At 41.0% G+C, this 15,047-nt stretch overlaps 1 protein-coding gene across 7 annotated transcripts in view; it reads right to left on the bottom strand.

The window, feature by feature from the left end:
• C13H9orf85 (chromosome 13 C9orf85 homolog) overlaps positions 1-15,047 on the bottom strand; it is a 74,005-nt gene that overhangs the window by 10,765 nt on the left and 48,193 nt on the right. For 2 of the 7 annotated variants that reach the window (XM_055350786.2, XM_063696453.1), the window contains exon 4: positions 3,676-3,791. The exons of 2 other annotated variants lie outside the window; for them this stretch is intronic. In XM_055350786.2, the coding sequence (XP_055206761.1) occupies positions 3,786-3,791 (6 nt within the window). In that variant the 3' untranslated portion in view covers positions 3,676-3,785. Of the gene's footprint in view, positions 1-994; positions 1,019-1,898; positions 2,607-3,675; positions 3,792-15,047 lie in introns of those variants that run through there. 3 more of the 7 variants (XR_008668487.2, XM_055350788.2, XM_019034138.4) reach the window with 3 other exon arrangements.

Genomic DNA, 15,047 nt, shown 5'->3' with positions numbered 1-15,047 from the left:
TAGTAGGGTTTCACCATGTTGGGCAGGTTGGTCTCAAACGCCTGACCTCAGGTGATCTGCCTGCCTTGGCCTCCCAAAGTGCTGGGATTACATGCATGAGCCAACTCACCCAGCCTCCACTTTCTTTAATGTCTTGATAAGATTTTATATTTTTGTTGACAGAGTTCTTGAATACTTTTTGATGTATTCCCAGGTAATATTTTCTGATGTCACTGAAATGTTATCTATGTCTGCACTTTTTTTATGCTGAAATATTTTACAGTAAATTAGTATTACATCCTTAAGTATTTCAGTATGGATTTCTAAAATAACATTCCACTTAAATTATTCCCTAATATCACCTATTATCAAAAGTGAAATAGCCAATAAACACAAAAAGGGGCTCGAGCTTATTTGTAATTAGAAATACAATTATTAAGACAAAGAGATACTATTGCACACATATTCAACTGGCAGAAATTTAAAAGTCTGATACCAAGTGTTAGAAAGGATGCAGAGTGCTGAAATTCTAATCCATTTCTATGAACGAGGGGATAAAATCTCTCCGGAAAAGTTTTGTTTTACATAGCAAAAGTGAAGATGCATCGACCTGATTCCCTCTACCACTGCTAGACACATATCTAACAGAAATGCACAGGTCTACCAACAGACACATGTAACAATGCTCATGCTAGTATTGATGTAACAGGAAAAATTTGAGATAACTCAAATGTCTCTCAACGTTAGAAAAAACAAACTATGGGCCAGATGTGGAGGCTCATGTCTGTAATTCCAGCATTTCGGGAGGCCAAGTTGGGTGGATCGCTTGAGGCCAGGAGTTCGAGACCACCTGGCCAACGTGGTGAAACCTCGTCTCTACTAAAAATACAAAAATTACCCAGGCGTGGTGGCACAGGCCTGCAGTCCCCGCTACTAGGGAGGCTAAGGCAGGAGAATCACTTGAACCCGGGAGGTGGAGGCTGCAGTGAACCGAGATCATGCCACTGCACTCTACCTGGGCAACAGAGCGAGACTCCATCTCAAAAAAAAAAAAAAAAAAGTAAAATAAAAAATAAAAAATATGGCCTGGCATGGTGGCTCACACCTGTAATCCCAGCACTGTGGGAGGCCAAGGCAGGTGGATCACCTGAAGTCAGGAGTTCAAGACCAGCGTGGCCAACATGGTGAAACCCCGTCTCTACTAAAAAGACAAAGATCAGCTGGGCGTGGTGGCGGGCACCTGTAATCTCAGCTACTTGGGAGGCTGAGGCAGAAGAATTGCTTGAACCCAGGAGGTGGAGGTTGCAGTGAGCCGAGATTGCGCCATTGCACTCCAGCCTGTGCAACAAGAGTGAAACTTTGTCTCAGAAAAATAAATTAATAAAATAAATAAAATTAAAGAAATAAAAAAATAAAAAAGTAATAAAAAAAGATAGAAGAGTTTAAAAAAAAAAAAACAAAAAACCCAGACCAAGCTAATTTATATTGTTTAGGAGTACAAACATGGGTAGTAAAAAAATTAAGACAATAATGATCAAAATTCAGAATAGTACCAACTATGGGAAGAAAGATGAACTTTTGCTGAGGGAGAGCCTCACTGGGGTGTCCTGATGCTGGCAGTTTCCTCACCGAGGTGTGTAAATGCATGAACTTTCCTTTATAATTATTATAAAAAATGCATACACTTATAAAGTGTATAAATTATATGCACTTTTTCTGTATGTACATTTCACAAGAGAAAAAAGTTAAAATGTGATGAAATATATAAAAGTACAAAGCAGAATTGCTATATGCTTGTTAAACATTATTATTTTGAAAAAATTGCTTTTACTTTGTAAAAATTAAACATAAGTGACAGGGCTTTTGCTATGAGTCATTTATTTGAGATCATTTATCAAAAGGCACTTACTGAGGACCAATTTTTGAGGCAATGTAATAATGTTATTTTATTTTTACATGAGCTAGTTCTTATACAGCCATCAATTCTGAATCTTGTTTAGTTTAGTTAAGTAATATACACAATTTATATTGTTCATGTATGAAATTTGTCTATTTTTTCATACCTTTTTCTGATTTCCTCATTAGGATTTCAAACATCTTTTGGAAAATACTCAAAGCCAAAAAAGGTGGTCAGAATTTCACATTCTAAATTGACTTTCTATTTTATTTTTTTTGACACAGAGTCTCACTCTGTCACCCAGGCTGGAGTGTAATGGCACGAACTCAGCTCACTTCAATCTCCACCTCCAGGGTTCGAGCAATCCTCCTGCCTCAGCCTCCCGAGTAGCTGGGATCACAGGCATGAGCCACCACGCCCAGCTAATTTTTTGTACTTTTAGTGGAGATGGGGTTTCGCCATGTTGGCCAGGCTGGTCTCGAACTCCTGACCTCAGGTGATCCACCCGCCTTGGCCTCCCAAAGTGTTGGGATTACAGGCGTGAGCCACTGTGCCCGGCAGACTTTTAACACAGTGATATTAATTCATTTCATGGTCTCCTCCTGTGTCTTCTAAATCAATATCAAAATCTAAATCATCATCACTTTCTTCATTTCTTCTGCAGCTTCTTCTATGGTTGGAACTTAGATTATTTTCAGTATGTTCTATTTTTTCTGTTTCTTTATTCAACCTAAAGATGAAAGAAAAAATTTCTATTTATTTCCCAGGCTTTCATTATTTAACCATGTAGATTGAAAAGACTTTTACCACTACATTTCTTGAATAACAGAAACCTAATGAAGTAAGTATAAAGAAAAAGATCCACCTGGGAGTGGTGGCTCATGCCTGTAATCCCAGCACTTTGGGAGACCAAGGCGGGCAGATCACCTGAGGCCAGGGGTTCGAAACCAGCCTGGCCAACGTGGCAAAACCCCATCTCTACTAAAAATACAAAATTAGCTGGGTGTGGTGGTGCAAGCGTGTAATCCCAACTACTTGGGAGGCTGAGGCAGGAGAATCGCTTGAACTTGGGAGGCAGAGGTTGCAGTGAGCCAAGATCGTGCCATTGCACTCTAGCCTGGACAACAAGAGCGAAACTCCTCAAAAAAAAAAATCATTGAACACTAACTTGAGATCCAACCAATTATAATACTATTGTCACTAAAGTAGGCTCAAATAAATTAATATATGATGTCTATTAAAAGAAAAGTTGTTAAATAATGTGTAATTCTTTTGTAATGAATATGAATCTCACACATAAATATTTTATTTTCTTAAAAATATAGTTTCACTTTTATTGTAATGATAGAAAAATAATTTTAAAAGTCTATATTAGTTTGACATACAACTTAAGTCTAAGAGTTATGGATCACGGATCATCTCTTTTTTTTTTTTTTTTTTTTTTTTGAGATGGAGTCCCACTATGTTACCCAGGCTGGAGTGCAGTGGCACGATCTCAGCTCACTGCAATCTCTGCCCCCCAAGTTCAAGCGATTCTCCTGCCTCAGCCTCCCGAGTAATTGGGATTACAGGTGCCTGCCACTGTGCCTGGCTAATTTTTTTGTATTTTTAGTAGAGATGAAGTTTCACCATCTTGGCCAGTCTGGTCTTGAACTCCTGACCTCGTGATCCACCTGCCTCGGCCTCCCAAAGTATTGGGATTACAGGCGTGAGCCACTGTGCCTGGCAAGGATCATCTCTTAAAAGAAATTCATGTATCAATCACTAACAGTAAAATTCAAACATAAAAGGAAACACTCACGGAATAACAATGTCTTCTTTCTTTCCACATTTTGCACAAACTTCAAGTTCACAGGCACATGGCCTACACATTATGTGATAAGAATCCTTCACTGTCTTTTGTAAACATTTAACACTAAAACAAAAAATAAAATGTTAACTTATTTATATTTATTTCAGACTTATTTGATAAAATAAGATGTGTCTAAATGTATAGTTAAAAAGCCTAAGAAATCAAAATTCCTAGATTTCAATTTCAGGTGTTTATCTTATGTCACTCTAAATTAATTATATCACATTTCCAGATAACAGTTTACAGCTGCAGAATAAAACTGCTGGATATTTATCCACTCTTAAAATTTTTTAAAGTGTCATTAAAAATGTGTTAAAACAAGATCAATATACAAAACTCAACTGTATTTCTATATACTACCAATAAACAATCTACCAAAGAATAAAGGAATAAATCCAATAAAAGAAGTGCAAGACCAATACACTGAAAATTACAAAACATCACTGAAAGAAACTAAAGACCTAACTATACGGAAAGACATCCCATATTTTATATGAAAATACTTAATATTGTAGGCCGGGAGTAGTGCTCAGGCCTGTAATCCCACCAGTTTGGGAGGCTGAGGCGGGCAGATCACCTGAGATCAGGAGTTCGAGACCAGTCTGGCCAACATGGTGAAACCCCATCTCTACTAAAAATACACAAATTTAGCTGGGTGTGGTGGCATGCCTTGGAGATGTGCCACAGTACTTCAGCCTGGGCAAGAGTGGGACTCCATCTCAGAAAAAAAAAAAAAGACAATATTGAGAATATTGAGAAGATAGTAATACTCCCCAAACTGATCTACAGATTCAATGAACTATTAAAATTCCAGCTGGCTTTTTTGCAGAAATTGACAAGCTAATCCTAAAGTTCATACAGAAATTCTAGGGACCCAGGATAGCCAAAACAATCTTGAAAAGGAACAATAAAATGTGAGGATTCACATGTATTGATTTCAAAACACACTACAAACCTACAGTAACCCAGACTGTGTAGTACTGACATAAGAATAGACGTATATAGGTCATCAGAATAGAATTGAGAGTCTACAGGCAAAATAGTGGAAATATACTATGGATTTATAGAATATGTAAAAGTAAAATGTATGACAACAATAATACAAAATTGGCCGGGAGGAATTGAAAGTATATTATTATAAGGATTGTGAGGTACTTATTCTGTATGAACATTATCAGCCAAAATGACAATTTTAGAACACTCTATACAAGAGCAATACGTTGTCTTCAAGTATACATGGAACATTCTCTAAGATAGACCATATTCTGGGCCATAAAACCAACCTCAACATATTTTAAAAAAGAAAAAACTGGCCGGGTGCCGTGGCTCATGCCTATAATCCCAGCACTTTGGGAGGGCGAGGTGGGTGGATCACCTGAGGTCAGGAGTTTGAGACTAGCCTGGCCAACATGGTGAAACCCCGCCCCTACTAATAACACAAAAAAAATTAGCTGGGCATGGGGGAGCACATCTGTAATCTCAGCTACTTGAGAGGCTGAGGCAGGAGAATTGCTTGAACCCAAGAGGCGGAGGTTGTAGTGAGCTGAGATTGCACCATTGCACTCCAGCCTGGGCGACAAGAGTGAAACTTTGTATGAAAAAAAAAAGAAAAAACCCTGAAATTTATATAAAGTATATATCATCTTGCCACAGTGAAATTAACAAAAAATCAATAACAGAAAATATCTAGAAAATGCTCAAATATTTAGAAAATAAACAAAACACTTCTAAATAACCCACAGATCAAAGAGGAATTCATACACACAAAAAGAAAATATTTTGATTGAATGACAATGAAAATGCATCAAAATTTACAAAACGGAGCTAAAGAAGTCCTTGGGAAATTTATTTTAATACATGATTACAGATTATATTAAACAAAAAAGTTACCTAAACTTTTACCTTTAGAAAATAGAACAGTAAATTAAACTCAAAGCAAACAAAAGGGTGCTGTAATAAGAACAGAATCAATGATATTGAAAACAGAAAAATAAAATCAATGCAGCCAAAAGCAGGCTCTTTGAAAAGATCAATATAATTCATAAACATGTATACTGAAACATCAGGAATAAAAGATGGTACAGCACTATAGATCTAACAGACATTGAAAGAATAATAAGAGGCTGGGTGCAGTGGCTCATGCTGGTACTCCCAGCACTTTGGGAGGCTGAGGCAGGTGGATCACTTGAGGTCAGGAGATTGAGACCAGCCCAGCCAACATAGTGAAACCACATCTCTACTAAAAATACAAAAAATTAGCTGGGCATGGTGGTGTAATCCCAGCTACTTGGGAGGCTGAGACAGGAGAATCACTTGAACCTGGGAGGCAGAGGTTGCAGTGAGCCGAGATTGCGCCACTGCACTCCAGCCTGGGTGCTAAATACAGTGAGTTCTAAGTTTCTCTTCAAAGAATCAGTATGTCAGTATGTTCAGTTCTTTGTTCTCCATTTTAAAGTTTAACTTCCTTGTTCTCTTCATCTCCTTGCCCCTAGTTTCAGTAAACAACCTTCCCGCCAGTTCTAATCAGTAGTTCACATCTGTTCCCCGGTCACCTGCTCTGACCTGAGTCACCTTTAGTCACCTGTTCCATAACCGTCTTTCCTGCCGAAACTGCTCACCCCGCCACTCTGGCTCATATCCCTGCTCTGTTTAAAATAGCCAGTGGGAATTAGCTTAGACTGTGTGGTCCAACCCTAGCCAATAGGGGAACGACACAGCAGTAGAGGCTACCTGCGTCAGGGATAAGAACCCCTTCCCCTCCTTTGTTCAGGTGTACTCTTGCCACTGCTCCATCCGCGAGACACACCCTTCTATAGAAGTAAAATTGCCTTGCTGAGAAAATTTATGTTTGAGTGCTATTTCTTTTGTGGCACCCAAAATTTATTTCTAACAAATGACAAAGCAAGACTCTGTCTCAAAAAACAAAGAATAATGGGAAAATTTTAGTATTAACTCTATGTACATAAGCCCAACAACTCTGTAGAAATAGCCAAATTTTTGCAAAGAAAGAATATCAAAACTCACTGAAGAAGAAATAAATACTCCTCTATCCATTAAAGAAAAATTTAATCATAACTCTAAAAAAATCTCCTAATTTTTTTTTTTTAAGGAAAACTCCAGGCCCAAATGGCTTTACTGGTAAATTCTATCAAATATTTAAGAAATAATACTGATCATATACAAATCCTTCCAGAAAAACAAATGGGAAGAAATATTTTTCAACTCATTTGATAAGGCTCTAATATCAAGACAAAAAAAAAAGCAAACAAGAAAATGACAGATGAGTATTTCTAATGAACAAAGATGTAAAAATCCATGACAAAATGTTAGCAAATCAAATCCAGCAATATATAAACATCTTGCACACACGCTTGCTCACTCTCTCGCATGCTCATTCTCTTGCATGCGCTCTCTCTCTCTCTCTCTCTCTCTCTCTATATATATGCACCAATGGATTTATCCTGGGAATACAAGGCTAATTCAATATATTCAAAGCCAATAAATAATATTCACTAAAGCAATGTTCTAAGAAAAACCATCTGATGATGTTAATAGATGTGAAAAAAGCTTTACAAAAATATAATATCCGTTTATAACAACTCTCAGTAAACTATGAACTGAAGGAAACATTCTCAACCTAAAAACAGATAACTACAAAGAAACTACAGCTAATTTCCTACTTAATGATGAAAGACTGAATACCTTCCCCGTAAGATCAGAAACGGGGCAAGAATATCTGCTCTCACCACTCCTTTTCAGTATGATATTGGAGGTCCTAGGTAGTGCAATAGCAGCCAAAAAAAAAAAAAAAAAAAAAAGGTCATAGAGATTGAAAATAAGTGTCTTTATTAAGAAGAAAAAATCATTGTCTATATAGAAAACACCAATGAATCTATTTTTTAAAATGTACTGGACATAAACAGTGAGTTTAATAAAATCATAATATATGGGGTCAGTAAACAAACATAAACTGTATTTTTATGTTTCTAGCAATGATTAATTACTTTTTATAAGAAAAAGCAAAGAAATTATAACAGCCAAAAGAGTTATGAAAATGAAAAATGAGGTTGGAGAATTCTCACTATGTGATTTCAAGACTTATCACAAGGTAGTGATCAAGGTAGTGTAGTACTGGTGAAAGGACACACAGATCAATGGAATAAAGACCAGAAACAGACCCACGTACATATATGACCAACTGATTTTCAAGATAGTAGAAAGGTAACTGAATAGAGAAAAGACAGTCTTTTCAACAAACAATGTTGGAAAAAACTGACTATCCCTAAAATTAACAATAAATAGAACATAAATTCAAATATAAAATCAAGAATTATACAACTTCTAGAAGAAGAATCCTCAGCTAGGCAAAGATATCTTATCTACAACAACAAAACCATGATCTAGAAAGAATAATTTGTTAAATGGACCCTCTTCAGAATAAAAAATGTCTCCTCTTCAAAACACACTCTTAAAAGAATGAAAAAACAAGCCAGAGGTTGGCACAAAACTTAAGTATTTTGAACATCTTACAAACAGCCAGCAAAGCTGTCTTTTGTGAGGATGATTTGCATCTGCAGAGGAAATAAAGTGAAGTAAACAACAGATATAAACAGGCTTTCTCTGAATCCCGCCCTTATCTGGATCTAGGAAAGATCAACTCAGCTCTAAAACTTAAAAGGTCTGACAGAAACATTTACCAGAGGCCCTGCTGGGCTACCACCTGTGAGGTTTCATCTGCATAACAAGACTGCCTTTGCCCAGGTTTCTCCTCTTCTCGCCCACTCATAACTGTCTTTCCACAATATCCTGCTTTGCCACAATCCGAGCCCCCCATTCTCTCTGTAACTTCAAGATGATACAAAAGCATTAACCATCTTGCCTTTGCGTTTTTTTTTATAGTCATGACTCCTGTGCACACGTATGCACACAATAAAATTTGTACACCCTTTTCCCTTGTTAATCTATGTATTATGTTTGTTTTATAGATTCAAATTACCAAACCTTCAGGGGAAAAATTCAAACCTCCCTACAATGGTAAGCAAAAATTTTAAATTCTCCTAAATAAAAATTTTTCCAAATTTCCCTAAAAAATGGCTATATTGTATTTTATGAGTCCATTGCTAAGAAAACTTCAGAAATGTCAAAATGATGATACTTTTGCCTTCTTTTCATTTCTTTATGGAATACACATGTTAAAAGAAAAAATTCAGCTAAATTACATTTAAAGGAGTTTAATTGAGCAATGAATGATTCACGAATCAGGCAGCCCCCAGAATCACAGCAGATTCAGAGAGACTCCAGGCATGCCTCATGGTCAGAACAAATTTATAGACAAAAAAAGTAAAGTGCAGTACAGAAATAGGAAGGGAGGTACAGAAACAGCTGGATTAGCATTTGCCTTATTTGAACAGTTTGAACACTCAGCAGTGTATGAATGGTTGAAGTATGGCTGCTGGGATTGGCCAAGACTCAGCTATTGTTACAGGCGCATACTCCTGTTAGTTAAACTTAGGTTTTCAATCTTGTCTACCTATTAAATTAGGTTGCAGTTCATCCACAAGGACTCAAATATAGAAATGGGGAGTCCTTATCAGGCTATCTTTAGTTCACTTTAACACACACAATTCCCAGAAACAATCACTCAAACAATTCTGACCATACATATACCACAACTAATCATTTTAGTGGAAACTATGGTCAAATAAAAACACAGGTCACCACTGTTTACATGTTTCTTGATAAAGGAAACAATATACTTCTTAAAAATACTACTATTGGGTGGGCACAGTGGCTCATGCCTGTAAACCCAGCACCTTGGGAGGCCCAGGCAGGAGAATTGCTTGAGCCCAGGAGTTAGATAACTGCCTTGGCAACATAGAGAGACCCCATCTCTACAAAAACCAAAAATTAGCCAGGTGTAGGGGTGCACACCACCTACCAGAGTGTAGTAGTCCCAGCTACTCAGAGGCTGAGGTGGGAGGATCACTTGAGCATTGGCAATAAAATAGTAGCAAAAGAACACTAGTTTGGGAAACTGGAGACCTTGATTCTAGCCCACCCTTGACATGTCCTTGTCATACTGAGAGACAGGACTAGCTGGATTTCCTAGGCTGACTAAGAATCCCTAAGCCTAGCTGGGAAGGTGACCGCATCCACCTTTAAACATCGGGCTTGCAACTAAGCTCACACCCGACGAATCAGGTAGTAAAGAGAGCTCACTAAAATGCTAATTAGGCAAAAACAGGAGGTAAAGAAATAGCCAATCATCTATTGCCTGAGAGTGCAGTGGGAGGGACAATGATTGGGATATAAACCCAGGCATTCAAGCCGGCAATGTTTGGGTCCCCTACCTTTGTATGGGAGCTCTGTTTCCACTCTATTAAATCTTGCAACTGCACTCTCTTCTGGTCTGTGTTTGTTACGGCTGGAGCTGAGCTTTCGCTCATTGTCCACCACTGCTGTTTGCTGCCGTCGCAGACCCACCACTGACTTCCATCCCTCCGGATCCGGCAGGGTGTCCGCTGTGCTCCTGATCTTGCCAGGTGCCCATTGCCGCTCCTGACTGGACTAAAGGCTTGCCATTGTTCCTGCACAGCTAAGTGCCCTGGTTCGTCCTAACTGAGCTAAACACTAGTCACTGGGTTCCACAGTTCTCTTCCGTGACCCACAGCTTCTAATAGAGCTATTAACACTCACCACATGGCCCAAGACTCCATTCCTTGGAACCCGTGAGGCCAAGAACCCCAGGTCAGAGAACACAAGGCTTGCCACTGTGTCCGGAATTGGTGGGTTCTTGGTCTCACTGACTTCAAGAATGAAGCCATGGACCCTCGCGGTGAGTGTTACAGTTCTTAAAGGCGGCGTGTCCGGAGTTTGTTCCTTCTGATGTTCAGATGTGCTCGGATTTTCTTCCTTCTGGTGGGTTCGTGGTCTCGCTGGCTCAGGAGTGAAGCCGCAGACCTTCACGGTGAGCGTTACAGCTCTTAAGGTGGCGCGTCTGGAGTTGTTTGTTGCTCTCGGTGGGCTTGTGGTCTCGCTGGCTTCAGGAGTGAAGCTGTAGACCTTCGCGGTAAGTGTTACAGCTTATAAAGGCAGTGCGGACCCAAAGAGTGACCAGTAGCAAGATTTATTGCAAAGAACAAAGCTTCCACAGTGTGGAAGGGGACCCCAGCGCGTTGCCACCGCTGGCTGGGATGGCCTGCTTTTATTCTCTTCTCTGGCCCCACCCACATCCTGCTGATTGGTAGAGCCGAGCGGTCTGTGTTGACAGGGCGCTGATTGGTGCGTTTACAATCCCTAAGCTAGACACAAAGGTTCTCCACGTCCCCACCAGATTGTCCTCACCAGATTAGCTAGATACAGAGTGTCTACACAAAGGTTCTCCAAGGCCCCACTAGAGTAGCTAGATACAGTGTCGATTGGTGCATTCACAAACCCTGAGCTAGACACAGGGTGATGATTGTTGTATTTACAATCCCTGAGCTAGACATAAAGGTTCTCCACGTCCCCACCAGACCCAGGAGCCCAGCCGGCTTCACCCAGTGGATCCCGCACTGGGGCTGCAGATGGAGCTGCCTGCCAGTCCCGTGCCGTGCACCCGCACTCCTCAGCCCTTGGGTGGTCGAGGGGACTGGGCTCAGTGGAGCAGGGGGCGGCGCTCATCGGGAGGCTCGGGTTGCACAGGAGCCCATGGAGGGGGTGGGAGGCTCAGGCATGGCAGGCTGCAGGTCCCGAGCTCTGCCCCGCAGGAAGGCAGCTAAGGCCCGGGGAGAAATCAAGCGCAGCGCCAGTGGGCTGGCACTGCTGGGGGACCCAGTATACCCTCTGCAGCCGCTGGCCTGGGTGCTAAGCCCCTCATTGCCCGGGGCCAGCAGGGCTGACCAGCTGCTCCAAGTGCAGGGCCCGCCAAGCCCACGCCCACCCGGAACTCCAGCTGGCCCGCAAGCGCCTCGCGCAGCCCGGGTTCCCGCTCACGCCTCTTCCTCCACACCTCCCTGCAAGCTGAGGGAGCCGGCTCCGCCCTTGGCCAGCCCAGAAAGGGGCTACCACAGTGCAGCGGTGGGCTGAAGGGCTCCTCAAGTGCCGCCAAAGTGGGAGCCCAGGAAGAGGAGGCACCGAGAGCGAGCGAGGGCTGTGAGGACTGCCAGCACGCCGTCACCTCTCACCACCATCTTGGAAGTGGCAGGCCACCATCTTGGAAGTGGCCTGCCACCATCTTGGGAGCTCTGGGATCAAGGATCCCCCGGTAACAATGTAATCTCTGAAAGTCACTTTAACTTCTCTGAGTCTCATTTTTTATAATGGGCACTAAAAGTCCTGGCAGCTTAGCATGAACAAAAACAGTAGCATCAAATTATACTACTAATCACTGTATCATCCCTTCCACAACCCCAGTTAAAAAACAAAAAACACTTAAGATTTTTTTATTACACTGTTGTCATAGTAACACAACCTTTTTTTTTTGGTGAGATGGAGTTTCACTCTTGTCCCCCATGCTGGAGTGCAATGGCGCAATCTCGGCTCACTGCAACCTCCACTTCCCGGGTTCAAGTGATTATCGTTCCTCAGCCTCCTGAGTAGCTGAGATTATAGCCACGCACCACTACACCTGGCTAATTTTTGTATTTGTATTAGAGACAGGGTTTCACCATGTTTGCCAGGCTGGTCTCGAACTCCTGACCTCAAGTGATCCGCCTGCCTCGGCCTCCCAAAGTGCTAGGATTACAAGCGTGAGCCACTGTGCCCGGCCAGTAACACAACTTTTTGTATTGTATAATTAAACCTATCAACATCTGGAAAATCTGTTTGAAGGAAGTAAAATTTCTCCTCTATCTTCTTAGGGTTTCCCTTTGGGACTGACATAAAATAGATTACTACTTGCTAGAAATAGAAGACTTTACGTGATTACAACTCTTCTGGCACTGCCTTCATTTCCTGGTTATTACACTTTAACCTTTAACATAATTTAGCTCCTGTCGTACTTTCATGTATGTGATGACGAGGTACTTTCGTAAACAGTGAGCCACAGTACTCCACCCTTGGTGTACAAAACAGAAACGCAACATTGCTGAAGTTTCATAAAGTCCTATTTTCCTGCAATGGCTCTAAGTCATCTGTAGTCAACATAGCAAGATCATAAAACTTTACTATGGGACAACATCATATGTTACTTAGAGAATGCTTTTAAGGAAACAATATCCCCAAATTCTAAGTATCTCAAGTATAAGAACCTATTACACAATTCACTTCCTTGTGTCCCTAGATTACAAGTTTGAAAGTAAATGAAGAGGCTATATATACTACCTTGTCTTAATGCAGTAGACAAGTAGATTACAGTAATTCTTAATTTTATTTTTTGAGACAGGGTCTCACTCTGTCGCCCAGGCTGGAGTACATAGTGCAATCACAGCTCATTGAAGCCTCAACTTCCCAGGCTTAAGCAATCCTCGCACTTCAGTCTCCAGAATAGCTTGGAACTACAGGAGCACGTCACCACGCCTAGCTAATTTTTTCTATTTTTTGTAGTGACAGGGTCTCACTATGTTGCCCAAGTTGGTCTAGCACTTTTGGGCTCAAGGCATCCTCCAGCCTCGGCCTCCCAAAGTACTGGGTTTATAGCCAATAATTCATAATGGGTACAAAATATTTACCTCTGACCAAGTGTAGTTTATGAAAAATAAAAAATAAAAATTATCAATATTTAGGGCAGGCAATTTTAAATCAAAGCATGAACTGGAGTCCTCATGAACTGGAGAGGCACTGAAGGAAGTAATAAAAGCTCTCTACTGCTTTCACCTTTAAAGACAGTAAGACCATGGTTGTGGGCAACAAACGACAATACAGCCACAGTTTACAGTTATTTTATACTATAATGTGATACAAAGAGCTATCAATGACTAAAACTCCACTTTAGAACATTTTAATACTCTTGGAATGTGGTGACACAATTTTTTTTTTTTTTTTGAGGCGGAGTCTTACTTTGTTGCCCAGGCTAGAGTGCAGTGGCGCGATCTCAGCTCACCACAACCTCAGCCTCCCAGGTTCAAGCGATTCTCCTGCCTTAGCCTCCCTGGTAGCTGGGACTACAGGTGCATGCCACTATGCCCGGCTAATTTTTGTATTTTTAGTGGAGACAGGGTTTCACTTATGTTGGCCAGGCTGGTCTCGAACTTCTGACCCTGTGATCCACCCGCCTTGGCCTCCCAAAGTGCTGGGATAACAGGTGTGAGCCACTGTGCCTGACTGTGGTGACACAATTTTCAAATCACTAATTAACGTTCAGAGCCTCAGCCTGTTATAAGAAATGCTGGAGGCCAGGCGTGGTGGCTCACACCTGTAAATCCCAGCACTCTGGGAGACCGAGGTGGGCGGATCACCTGAGGTTGGGAGTTTGAGACCAGCCTGACCAACATGGAGAAATCCCGTCTCTACTGAAAATACAAAAATAGCCGGGCGTGGTGGCGCATGCCTGTAATCCCAGCTACTTGGGAGGCTGAGGCAGGAGAATCACTTGATCCCGGGAGGCAGAAGTTGTGGTGAGCCGAGATCGTGTCACTTTTCTCCAACTTGGGCAAAAAGAGCAAAACTCCGTCTCAAAAAAAAAAAAAAAAAAATTGGAACTGAAAAACGGCCAATGTGTATTGCCACACACTGGTAAACATGAAGGAACAGATAGATATGTAGAATATGGCCGGGTGTGGTGGCTTGCGCCTGTAATCCCAGCACTTTGTGGCAGATCACTTGAGGTTAGGAGTTCGAGACCAGCCTGGCCAACATGATGAAACCCCATCTCTACTAAAAATACAAAAATTAGCCAGGCATGGTGGCGGGCGCCTGAAATCCCAGCTACTCAGGAGGCTGAGGCAGAGGTTGCAGTAAGCTGAGATTGCCGCACTGCACTCCAGCCTGGGTGACAGAGACTCTGTCTCAAAAAACAAAAACATACAAAAAAGACCTGTAAAATGTAACTGTTTACTTTTGTTTGATAAAAGAACAAAAATAATAACCCAGTTTTTAAAAACTAGAAATCCAGACCCTAAGCCAACTTTCCAAGTTTAGTTTTCTTTTCATTTAATGTATACTCAAAATAGACTGAAACCTCCTTTTGATAGGCAACTTTGATTACTGTTCATGGATCACCAAAAGTTATGCAATGAGAAAAAAGAAAAAGTAACAAGAGCAAATGAATGAAGAAATGATAATTTATGTGGAACAAAAAAACAGGACATATAAAGACAGCCCGGGATTATCTGTATTGTCTATGAAAGTCAACAGGATTCTTGTTCATTTTCCCTCCATTCCCTGGTCCCTCCTCACAGG

This window comes from Gorilla gorilla, chromosome 13 (assembly GCF_029281585.2).
Source record: "Gorilla gorilla gorilla isolate KB3781 chromosome 13, NHGRI_mGorGor1-v2.1_pri, whole genome shotgun sequence".
Classification (NCBI taxonomy): Eukaryota; Metazoa; Chordata; class Mammalia; order Primates; family Hominidae; genus Gorilla; species Gorilla gorilla.
This window is presented reverse-complemented; position numbering and strand designations above follow the sequence as displayed.